The sequence below is a fragment of the Melospiza georgiana genome, chromosome 6 (genome assembly GCF_028018845.1).
Source record: "Melospiza georgiana isolate bMelGeo1 chromosome 6, bMelGeo1.pri, whole genome shotgun sequence".
Lineage (NCBI taxonomy): Eukaryota > Metazoa > Chordata > Aves > Passeriformes > Passerellidae > Melospiza > Melospiza georgiana.
Window position 1 is genome coordinate 50194989 of NC_080435.1, and position 11023 is coordinate 50206011.

At 36.1% G+C, this 11023-nt stretch overlaps 1 protein-coding gene across 4 annotated transcripts in view; it reads left to right on the forward strand.

Moving 5' to 3' along the window:
• Positions 1-9592, forward strand: part of PAPOLA (poly(A) polymerase alpha) — a 44134-nt gene extending 34542 nt beyond the window's left edge. The window contains exons 18-22 of one of the 4 annotated variants that reach the window (XM_058025656.1): positions 465-562; positions 3020-3240; positions 3616-3678; positions 5266-5340; positions 7421-9592. In XM_058025656.1, coding sequence (XP_057881639.1) covers positions 465-562; positions 3020-3240; positions 3616-3678; positions 5266-5340; positions 7421-7516 — 553 coding nt within the window. In that variant the 3' untranslated portion in view covers positions 7517-9592. Of the gene's footprint in view, positions 1-461; positions 563-3019; positions 3241-3612; positions 3679-5265; positions 5341-7420 lie in introns of all 4 variants that reach the window. The other 3 variants (XM_058025653.1, XM_058025654.1, XM_058025652.1) reach the window with 3 other exon arrangements.
• Positions 9593-11023: the final 1431 nt, after the last annotated feature.

Here is an 11023-nt window from a genome sequence, read left to right on the forward strand (position 1 = left end):
TGTGATTGGTCACTTGAAGCTCCAGGCCTTTGTTTGGGATGATTTTAGACTGAAATTATCATTGTAACAGTGTGTGTAAATTAAAACCAAACTTTTTATTCTGATTCTTCTACACTGGTTTTGTTTCATCCTTCAGTAAATAGTTGTTGTGTTTTCCCATGCTCATTATATGGGTGGACACTGCCTGAATTTTTGCCTGTCTTTTAAATATAGCCTTTTTCTGGTCTCAAAACTGTCATTGAGTGATTTAAATTCAATATTTGAAAGAGCTTCCATTGCTTGTGTTTGGTAGTAGATTGCCAAGGCTCACTTTTACCTTTTTACTGGCATAAGTTCTGCTCTGTAACGTAGGTAAAATACTAGCTGTGGTTACTGGTAACACATGATGTGATGAAAGGCAGATCATGTAACACCATAGCTTTACTAATGTCTTCAGCATTTCATGATTTTTCTCTTTTTAGCAGAAGCAGTCCTGCGCCAGCTGTAACAGCAGCATCTGTGACCAACACACAGGCTTCTGAAGTCACTGTGCCACAAATAAATTCCAGTGAAAGCTCAGGGGGTAAGGAAAATGGCGTAGCATATTGTTTCTATTGAATTTTTGGAAATGTTTATAAGGCAGTTTTTCTTCCAGCTTGAGTCTTCTAGACTTTGCATAACACATGCTGTAATGTGTTCTTCTTCATACACATAGTTCAATAATTTCTTAAGGATTCAAAAAATCAGAGAAATATTTGCTGTGACATTTAATTCTTTAATTCTTAGAGATTTATATTTGCTATGCACAATAGCGATAGTGTTCCAATGACCTAATGTAGGTCTGTAGTTTGGTTAGCTAAATGAAGAAAAAATTATCTAAAGCTGGAAGAACAATTTTTATATTTATTTTTAATTCATTTTGTAGTTAAACTCAAGGTGGTTCTGTACTGTCTGTATGTAGTCTGTCCTCCCATGTTCCCGCTCCTTGTGCTTCATGAATTTGATTCTAGGAATGCGAAAGACTCAGATGTAAGCAGAAACACCTGTTCCTTACTGATGTCTGTTCGGATATTCTCACTGCATGTGCTGACTTTATCCTCTGTTTTCTGCAAGAAAAAGTACACTTTACTTAAAAATTTAAATTTTTCACTCCTAAGTCAAAGAATAAAAGCATCTGGTGAAAATGTTTTCTTAGAATCAGCTACTCTTCTTTTTTGATGGTGCTTTAGTGTACAAGGAGCAAGTCAGAAATAGATGGAAAAGGGGAGCGACTGGTTAGCTTTCAAAATGAAATCTCTCATTCACTCTTGACATGTGGCATGGTTTAGTCTTACTTCTCTCTGGTTTTTATCGTGTCACAGGTGCATCAGTGTGAGTTAGTTTGTCCATGAGCACTAAATGGAGCTTAAATGGCGTGACTGGTTTTTGGATTTGGAAGCATATCAGAAGTTGTTCATTCTTATATTTTGATTAATCAAAATGTTAATCACCTGATAGTTGTTAATGAAAAATTTCCTCAGTGTATTTTTTCTCATCCTGGAGCATCTCCCTATGTGCGCTTATGGGTTTGAGGTAGGCAATTGATGAGATAGAGCTTTGTCATATGGAGCATTTTTCAAAAGGATGTATATAATATAAATTCTTTATTTGATGCTCTGTGATGACTTCATATTTGTCACTAGATAAGCTAAGCCTGAGAAGTGATAAAATTAATTTTTGAGTGAAAAAGGGAGTGTCAGATTGCTCTTGGATTTGATTTAATGCAGTCTTGGCAATGTGTATATATGAGTACAGAAGCAGTAGAATTTCCTTAGGTACCACAAATACTACAACTGTATTATACAGAGCTCTGTCTGGGCTCATATAGCTTGCCTTAAGCAGGGTTAATTAGGCTAAGCAGAGTGTCATTGCCATGGCTACCCTATGTCTGGTACAGGAATTCTTTCTCAGAATCATATGTTAAGGGCTTGGAATGGACCTAAAAAATCATCTAACTCCAACTCCTCCTGCCATGGGCAGGGACACTTCCCACTAGACCAGTTTGTTCAAGGCTTTAACTGACCTGGCTTTGAACACTGCCGGGGTCCAAAACCTCCTTGGATGACCTGTTCCAGTGTCTCAGTACCTCACACTAAAGAATTTCTTCTAATACCTAACCCAGATTTCCCCTCTTTCAGTTTGTGCCCGCTGCTCTTTGTCCCATCACTACAGTTCCTGACAAAGAATCCCTCTTTGGCTTCCCTGTAGGCCCCCTTCTGATACTGGAAGGTTGCTGTGAGTTCTCCATGCAGCCTTCTCTTCTTCAGGCTGACCAGCCCCAATTTTCTCAGCCTCTCTTTGGAGGGGAGGTGCTCCAGTCCTCTTATCAACTTCACAGCCTCCTCTGGACTTGCTCCAACAGTTCCATGTCCTTCTCCTATTGGGGACACCAGAACTGTACACAGCACTCCAGGTGGGGTCTCACAAGAGCAGGGTAGAGGGGAAAGGTCCCCTCCCTCAACCTACTGCCCAGACCCCTTTGGCTGCAGCCCAGGGCACGCTTGGCTGTCGGCTGTGAACACGTTGGCCAGCTCATGTTGAGTTTTTCATCAACCATGGCCCCCAAGTCTTTGTTCTCAGGGACTTTGTATGAGTCACTTCTCTGCCCAGCCTGAGGGTGTGCCTGGGTTTGCCACAACCCAGCCACAGGACCTTGCACTCACTCTGTTGAACTTCAACAGGTTTGCATTGACCCACCTGTCCAGCCTGTCCAGGTGCCTCTGGATGGCATCTCGTCCCTCCAGTGTGTCAGCTGCACCACACAGCCTGGTGTCTCCAGAGAACTTGCTGAGGGGGCACTCGAGCTCAAGAATGAGCTTGAAACTGTGCAGTGTACGCACACTTGCTGTTCCAAACATGATGCTACACCATTAACTGTACCACTTCCTTGATGCCTGCTTGATGTCAGGGGTTTTGATTAGAGACCAAAAATACCAGTGATTGAACTGAAATGATTGTGTCAATTCCTCTTGTTGAAGGTCTTTAAATTGTTTGTCCATAGGTACTTCAAATGAAAGCATTCCTCAAACTGCCACACAACCAGCCATTTCTCCACCACCAAAGCCTACCATCTCTAGAATTGTTCCCTCAGCGTATCTATTAAATCCATCACCAAGAAGTTCAGGAAATGTTGCAACAAAAATGCCTAGCCCTGTCGCAGCAGTGAAAAGGACATCTTCTCCCCATAAAGAAGAGTCTCCTAAGAAAATTAAAATTGAAGAGGTATTTGAGATTTTCAGATCATACCATAGCAATGTTCAAAACTTAGAATATTCATTTCACCCAGAGGGCTGATTCTCATATTCCAAGTTTCAGAAATTTCTTATTCTGATTGCATTGCTGCTTGATGTTTTCAGCTTGCCAAGGTGTTAGTATTTTTATTTTGTTGGTATTCATCACATGACACATGTACTGCATTAGCACAAATGCTTAGAATCTAGATTCTTACCTTAAAAGTAATTATTTTGGTAAGCCTGTAATATGCTAAGTCTTACAACTAATTCTGTCCTTTCAAACACTTTGACCTTATTCTCTTGTTGATTTTTTTAAAATACAATTTTATGATTTGTAATAGTTTCTGTGTTTGCTTTTCAGCAGGATGAAATAAGTGAAGATACTAGCTGTATAGATTTGAATGAACATGAAAAAATGGAAACTAAGGTATATATGCCTAGACTGTATAATTTTGTATATATTATTTGGGAAAATTACTGTTTCTCTCTAGGAATGACTAAGAGTGTGTCTATATCCAGACTCTCCAGTAAAGATATCAAAATGATATCTTATTTTTTTAATGTTCATATCAGTATTGATGGAGTCCATTGCCTGCTGGCATGCTAAGTTGAGCCTGAATCCATAAACGCATAGGATTGTCATTTCTTTGCTGGTCAGTACATGATATTAAGCATGATGAAAAAATTAGTCATGATATTTATATTTCAGCTTGTTATATTAGATCAAGGATGTGTCAATATGCCATGCTTTTTCTGCATCCCAAACCTGATGTATGTCAATTAGTGGAAGAGCAATTGTCCTATGTGTTCTGTTTGGAGTTTGCATGTTGGGCTAAGCATCCTAAAGCCAGCCACCTTGTTCACTTTTTAGATAAAGAAATTTCAAGTGATAGTAAGTAAATCATCTGTGCAAGTGAAATTATTGTGTGAAGTTACAGCATACTGTTTGGGGACTTAGGAGATTCAGTGTGCCTCTCCAGTATCTTGTAATTAGCAGAAAATTTTTCTACCTTAGAGGTGAACAGAAAGGTTGACAGACTCTTTTTAGCCTTATGATAGCAGCTCTCCAGTTGGAATTTTGCAGTTTTTATGAGGCACATTCTGTTGTCTCTGGAATACTCTGAAAGTTACGCTTATGCTTAAAGTTAAATGTAAGTTCTTTGGTTTATAGCTTCAGGAATTGTATCTTGTTAGGCAGTCACCTTGCAATGTCTCTGAAGTTAAGATAGGTGAGGGCAGAAATACATGTAAGCACTTAATACCTCACTTCAAAAATAGATCCACTGGATACAGATAATTATAAAAGACATAGGTAATCCTGTTAGTTTTTATTGGCAGTCTCCTCTAAGTCTTTGTCCTTAATATTTATGGTGGAATTAAATGTCTTAAATTAACATAGACACAGGTTTTCATCCATTGAAATGCATTCCTTTTTTAGGGTGTGTTCATAGTACACTTTGAGCTAGCAGACTGTTTTTATTAAAATGAGAATGTGCCATTGTCCTGCTTTAGTCCTGTAGTCCCACTGTTTTACCTGCAAATCAGTCTCTGACACTCACCTATTCATTCAGAAAGCTGAATCAACCCATTAAAGCAGCAGGAAAACTTTACTGGCAGAATGGCAAAAGCTATGGAAAAGCTGTTGAATTTTTAAACAAATTCTGTAGCTTTTCACATAATCCTCCTTGATAATACGCTTTTTGTCTTTAGTGAGTTGAGTGACATGTAATGTTTTGCTATAGGATTCTGTATAAAAGGTGTTTATCGGTTAAATAAATGACAGCTGATAAGTGATGTAGCTTGTGTTGATGTCAAATCCCTAATAAGTGAAACATTCTCCAGTGTGGTGATTCCTTCATAAAAGGAAGGGTGTCAATGCAGCAAGCATCAATGCTTGCATTTTTCATTTGCTGAATATGCACAATGTAAATCGTTCTGGAGTGCTGGGTGTTGTATATAAGTAGCTCATTGGAAGTGGTGTAACTGTGGTGATGCTTTTGATTTTTATTTTCAGGAGCAAGTTGAGACAGAAGTGAATGTTAATTCTCAAACAGAAACTCTTCAGACAACTTCTCTTCAAGCTCCTCAGGTACTGTTTATAAAAGCAATGCTGCCATGTAATGTATTTATGTGCTAATCTGTGGTGAAAGAATTGAAACTGAAATGAATCCAGATGTTAAAAATAAATGTATAATTTGAAATAGAAATCCATTTTATGGTAAGCTACTTGTTGTTACTGTCACAATTTTTGTTTTAGATAGTCATTGATCTTACTGAATGTGCATTGTAGCTAAACATGTATGGCTTACCATACAAACTGACTGAAGCTGGATTCGCTCTTCTGAATTGTGCCTTCAAAGTAAGGGGCTCAGTTTATTCCTTTGAGCTTTGCATATTGCAGAATAATCCTTTCTAACAAGAAAACAAATGCTTTAAATAGCTGCTGCTCAAAGATCTCCAGGTAGAGGTTGAGGATGTCTGAAATGTAACTTCAGGTTCTGATAATTGGTATGAGACAAGTTGTAAGTTTGTCACTCCTTAGCCAGCTGGTGTTAGCAGTGTAAAGTCCTTTGCAAAATAGTAAGAATTCTGTACCATTCACTTAAGTTTTTGTTTCTAGTATTGTAACAACTTTTAGAGAGCACCTCTGTTTCTTACTAATATTTTTAAACTTCTCTTAGTGCTCTGCTGATTAAATATCACTATCAAGCACTTTATGCACACTTGAATCATTGAAGTATGTGTAGTGAATGTGTTGGTTGAAAATAGAAATTGTTGCAATAGTAATAATTGTATTTCTTACTGGACATTTTGAACTGTATGAGCAGTACTGAATAAAGATAGCAAAACTGTAGATGCTACATTGACTTCCTAAACTGCTTTGGGGAATTTTTTAGATCATTTAGTAAGTATACCAATTTTATTTTTTCTGTTATTGTGGGGGATTACATAAAGCTTTGTAGCTTTTTTACAGATTGTGTGGTTGTTACTTTAGCAAACGTAATCTGGAAACTACAAAGGATGGTGAGCCTCCTCTGTCATTTCTCAGTGTTCTTGTTGGTTTGTTTAAAACACTGCCCATGTTGCAGAAAATAGAAACATGTCAGACTGTAGATCAGCACCAGCCAGAGGGTTACTTGGGGCAGGGGTAATGTGAAGCCCAGAGCTATTTTGTCCTGGGTCCCTGCTGCTTTGTGCACAAACACATCAGTCAGTGTTAACTTGAGTGATTTATTTTTAATAAAGCAACAATTAAGAGTAGTCATTTTAATGCAGATTTCCCCATGTATCAAAGGTACCTTATATAAATTTTGAACATTTATAATGTAAGGAAACATTTTATGATAAATGATGTGAAGTATTGCATAATAACTGCGTTATTGGGATGGCAAATAATGTGCCACAGTGGAAGTGGAAATACTTAAAAGAAAAAAACCAAACCACCCCAAACTTAGAGGCATGTACAGCAAGTGAGAAATAAATTAATCTCATTGAATCTTGGGTATGTTTCTGTCTTTTCCTTTAGTTTGTTTTAGATACAATTTTTCCGAATGGCATTTAAGTCTTATAAGTGAGAAAAAATTGTTGAGATTATTGTTAAGGTGAAATTCTTAACAAATTCATACAGTACCTTTTTAGAGTTCATAACTTTTTTGTTATATAAATCTGAACGAATATGAAAAATTAGACATTTGACTGTAGAGTTTTTCAACAGTCTATAATATATGATGACACACACATTGGATTGGGAACTGTTTTTCATCACTCATCAGGAAGGGCAGAGACTTAACAATGAATTTTTAAGAGAGGTTTTCAAATACTAGACATGTAGATCAGATAGTTGATGGTACTGATCAAGCATCATTATTATGTGGATGTTTTACTTTAATACAGGTTATTAGTAGGCCCAGCTTTATCTACAGCACTTGCTAATTTCTTGCACTTGTCAAAAAAATAAAAGCACACAAAGATTATGTAGAAATTTTCTTTATTAAAGACTCTGTAGGCAAAGGAAATACCTGCTTCTCTCTTTATAATCTGTAATTATCTTCATATATTCCTAAAAACTTTTAAAATATCTTTGTTTTGAAAGTTAATGCCAGTTACTACAATATTTTTCTTTTTATATTTACAGAGTTAAAATACAACCAAACTTCTTTTCTTTTCAGAAAACACCCAGTACAGACCTTTCAGATATCCCTGCTCTTCCTGCAAATCCTATTCCTGTTATCAAGAATTCAATAAAATTGAGATTGAACCGGTAAAAACCACCTCAGGGGTCCATAAACAGTATCTGCCAACTCAACCTGTTGTCTTCTAATGCTAGAAAAAAAGGAGAACGGAGGGTGCAAGACTAGAACATAATCGCAAATGGATTTAGGTATATGTTGTGCACTTCCCTTTCTGGACTAAAGTCGCCGCTTGATTGGAAGTCCAGGTTAGTATGTGAAGCCAGGAGTACAATTAATGTGTTAGCAACAGTTACATTAAATATTTCGAAGGATTACTGCCTTTAAAAACATGAACACTATTTGTAGCCATATTTGACATTCTGATTGAATTTGTTTGATGCATTGTTTCAAAATTGAGATAAAACTGGCATAAGAATCCCTTAAATGCACTTTTATGTACTTTTTTATTCGAGTATGACTAATTTTAGATCTTTAGCTGATAAAATTTCATTTTATTGAAGAGTCTCTTCAATAGTAGTAATTTGCAAATTGGATGACATTCTATGATATACTATACATTGAAGGCCAAGTGTATAGTGTAGTTAGTTCAACTGCCATCAAGCAGCAGTAAGTCTTTAAAATGTAATGTCAAATCTTGGGGTCATAAGACATAAGTTGAGGAAGTGATTGGGAAGTTTTGGTATTGGTGGGACATGATTAAGATGTGGTCTACTTTTATTTATAGGATTGTTTTAAGGTGCATACAAATCAGCAATCAAACAGTAAATAAACTTTCTTTTGAGCTAACTGAACTCCTTATTCCCTTTTTTTATCCCTTTATTTCTTGGGAAAATATTTTGCATTTACTGTTGGGTTTTTTTTTTCAAATTATTTTTTCTGCCTGTATGCACCATGTAGAACAATAGTTATTTATACAAAATAAAAACAAGCCATGTACTCATTTGGGTTCCCTCCTGCCCCTTACCTAGTTGTAATAACCCTGTGGGCCTCTAGGCACAAATTCAGAATTTGTCCCATGACTAAAGTGTTAAGGTAAATATTGTGTGCCTGTGAAATACACCACCTGTCTTGATGGCCTTTGAATCACTAAATATGATTTTTGTACACTCCATAAAGGTCCCGTCTGCATTAAAAAGCTAAAAATTTTAAATAAAGGCAAAAAGATTTTTCCCTAAAAATTTTAACCTTTTTATTTTTAGATAGTTCATCACAAGTAGTTTTACATGCTGAACAACACCAAATTTTTAAAAATCATATTTCTAGTAAGCACTTGACATCTAGTAAGCTCTCTTACTCCTATTTTTTGTTCTTGTAGTCCTATCAAAAAAGTAACAGCTTTTTCTTTTGAAAGAACTGAAGCTCTCATGGCAAAGAACAGTATTTGAGGAACATGAGGGATACCAACAGTAATACCAGATGTAGATAACAAACTTCATGTTACTATTACTTAAGTCTGAAATATGTGGGATGTCAAATCATACTTCCCATACTTTGATTAGCATGTTTTATGAACTCCCTTCTCCCATTGTGCTCCATCCTATTACACATGCATCTTTCATGTTACAAGTTAAATTACTTACACTCTTCCCCTTATCCTTCTAAATTAATTCTCCAAAGTCAGAGTGTAGCTTATCTTTTACTTAGGCTGTGCAGTAACTGAAGGGTTTTTTTTTTTTTTTGCCATTTGTCTAAGATGTCTAGTATACAATATTTCTCTTTTCCTTGCCCTGTGCAGCCTGCTGTCATCCACCCCCCAAAGAAGGTTATATCTTAACAGTTGAAGTGTACAAGCTGTCTGTGTATTTTGTGTAGCTATGGAGTTTAGATCGAAATTGCCAGGCACAAATTTAGTCTTGTCATTTTGTTTACACATCAGAAAATCTTTTTCATTTTATTAAACGTTTCATGTAACTGCACCCAAGTTTTGCCAAGCTGGAAACTTGGAACCTTTCTGTATAGTGACTTTTTAATTCTAGTTTTCATAACCTGGAGATCAGACTGTTGCTTTCGCATGATGTACGTAGTGTCTCATGACTGGAGTTTGCTTTGTTTTATAGTATCTGTACTCCTTGTATTTTTCAAGAGCTATTTTGTAAACAGATGATGTATTTCTCCATTGAAAACACAATAAAAAACAGCACAATCCCATGGTTGTCCAATTTTTCTGACTGTACTAAATTCGTTTTACTTTCTTAATTCTTACTTAGCTCTTAAATTTTCTGCAAAATATGGTGTGGCCTAAAGGAAATAGAGTAGATAATGCTTACTTAGAGAGCATTCATTTATGTTTGCAATAGGAAGTGGAAATAACACTCAAGGATGTTGGGTTCTAGCTATTAAAGGGAAAGTTTGTGAATTGTGCAGTGTTTTGGTGGGGGCAGAGTCGACAAAAGCACAAAACATTTAAGGGCATCCATTCCATCTCTTCATCCTAAATTCTTAAAAGTGGACAAAACTTGAAGAAACACGTGCCTAAACAATTTGGGGGTATGCTCTTTTCAGCAAATGTTTGAGCTTCATTTTTTAAAAACATTGGCTGTCAGAGTTTTCGCACCTCAGGCTTTTCTTGCAAGTGCCTATTCCTTATGTCAGCAGATGGCACTATTTCTCTTCTTCTAAAGTAGTTTAAGCATGTCCTGAAATGAAAGTAAAAATTGCAGGTAGCTGTGCATCACTTGATTGATCTTTGTATCAGCATGAGCCCAATCCTCCAAATGCTTGATGTTAGTAACTTTAATAAGTAGTCTACTTTTGACTAAAATTTCTTTAACTGCTAAAACCACGGATGATTATGGTCTTCATATTATAATTGCCCTGCCTAAAACAATAAACCTTTCTGTTGTATATATTTCTCACAGCATGAAATTGTCTTGTTTAAAACATATTAATCATTTTTATTTCCTGCCCACCACATCTCCCTTTCATCACAGCTGATGGCGTTATTTATGGCTTTAATTCATCTTTTTTTTTTCTCTGACCAGTAGAAATCTGCTAGTAGATACACAAATTTCTCTTTAATGTTTTTTTTAGGTACTGGCAATAGGTTTCAATAGCTTGTTTTTCTGAGTTGCCCATCATCAACCTCCTGAATTAAGTTCACTGACTCATAAGGATCTGCAAACAAGAAGCTGAAAATTACTGTTGTAGCCAAAATAATTAACATTAATAAGCCATGGTTTAACAGATGGCTTTAGACATACTGATTGGAATCAGACATTCGAGTTGATGAGTTCTAGCTAAAGTTGTGCTTCCTTGTAGATAGTATGTGTGCATGCCACTTCCTATTAAATGCACTTCTTAGTGCTTTTCTTAGTTTTGGGGGGGGTTTCTTTTTCTTTGTTTTGGGTTTTTCTTAAATGGCATTTTTTTTTAAAACTTGTAGCTACAAGTTTATGGTAACTGAGTAGTAATGAATATCAGTTGTTAGTAAATACTTAATGAAATAATGAATTTTATCAATAGTAAAAGATGAAACAGTGCTTCAGCATCTAGAATAGCCAAAAGTATTTCAGCATAGCAAGAACATACAATATTGACTCTGAGCCAGAACTTATGCTTAAATGCATTAAAAACTACTGT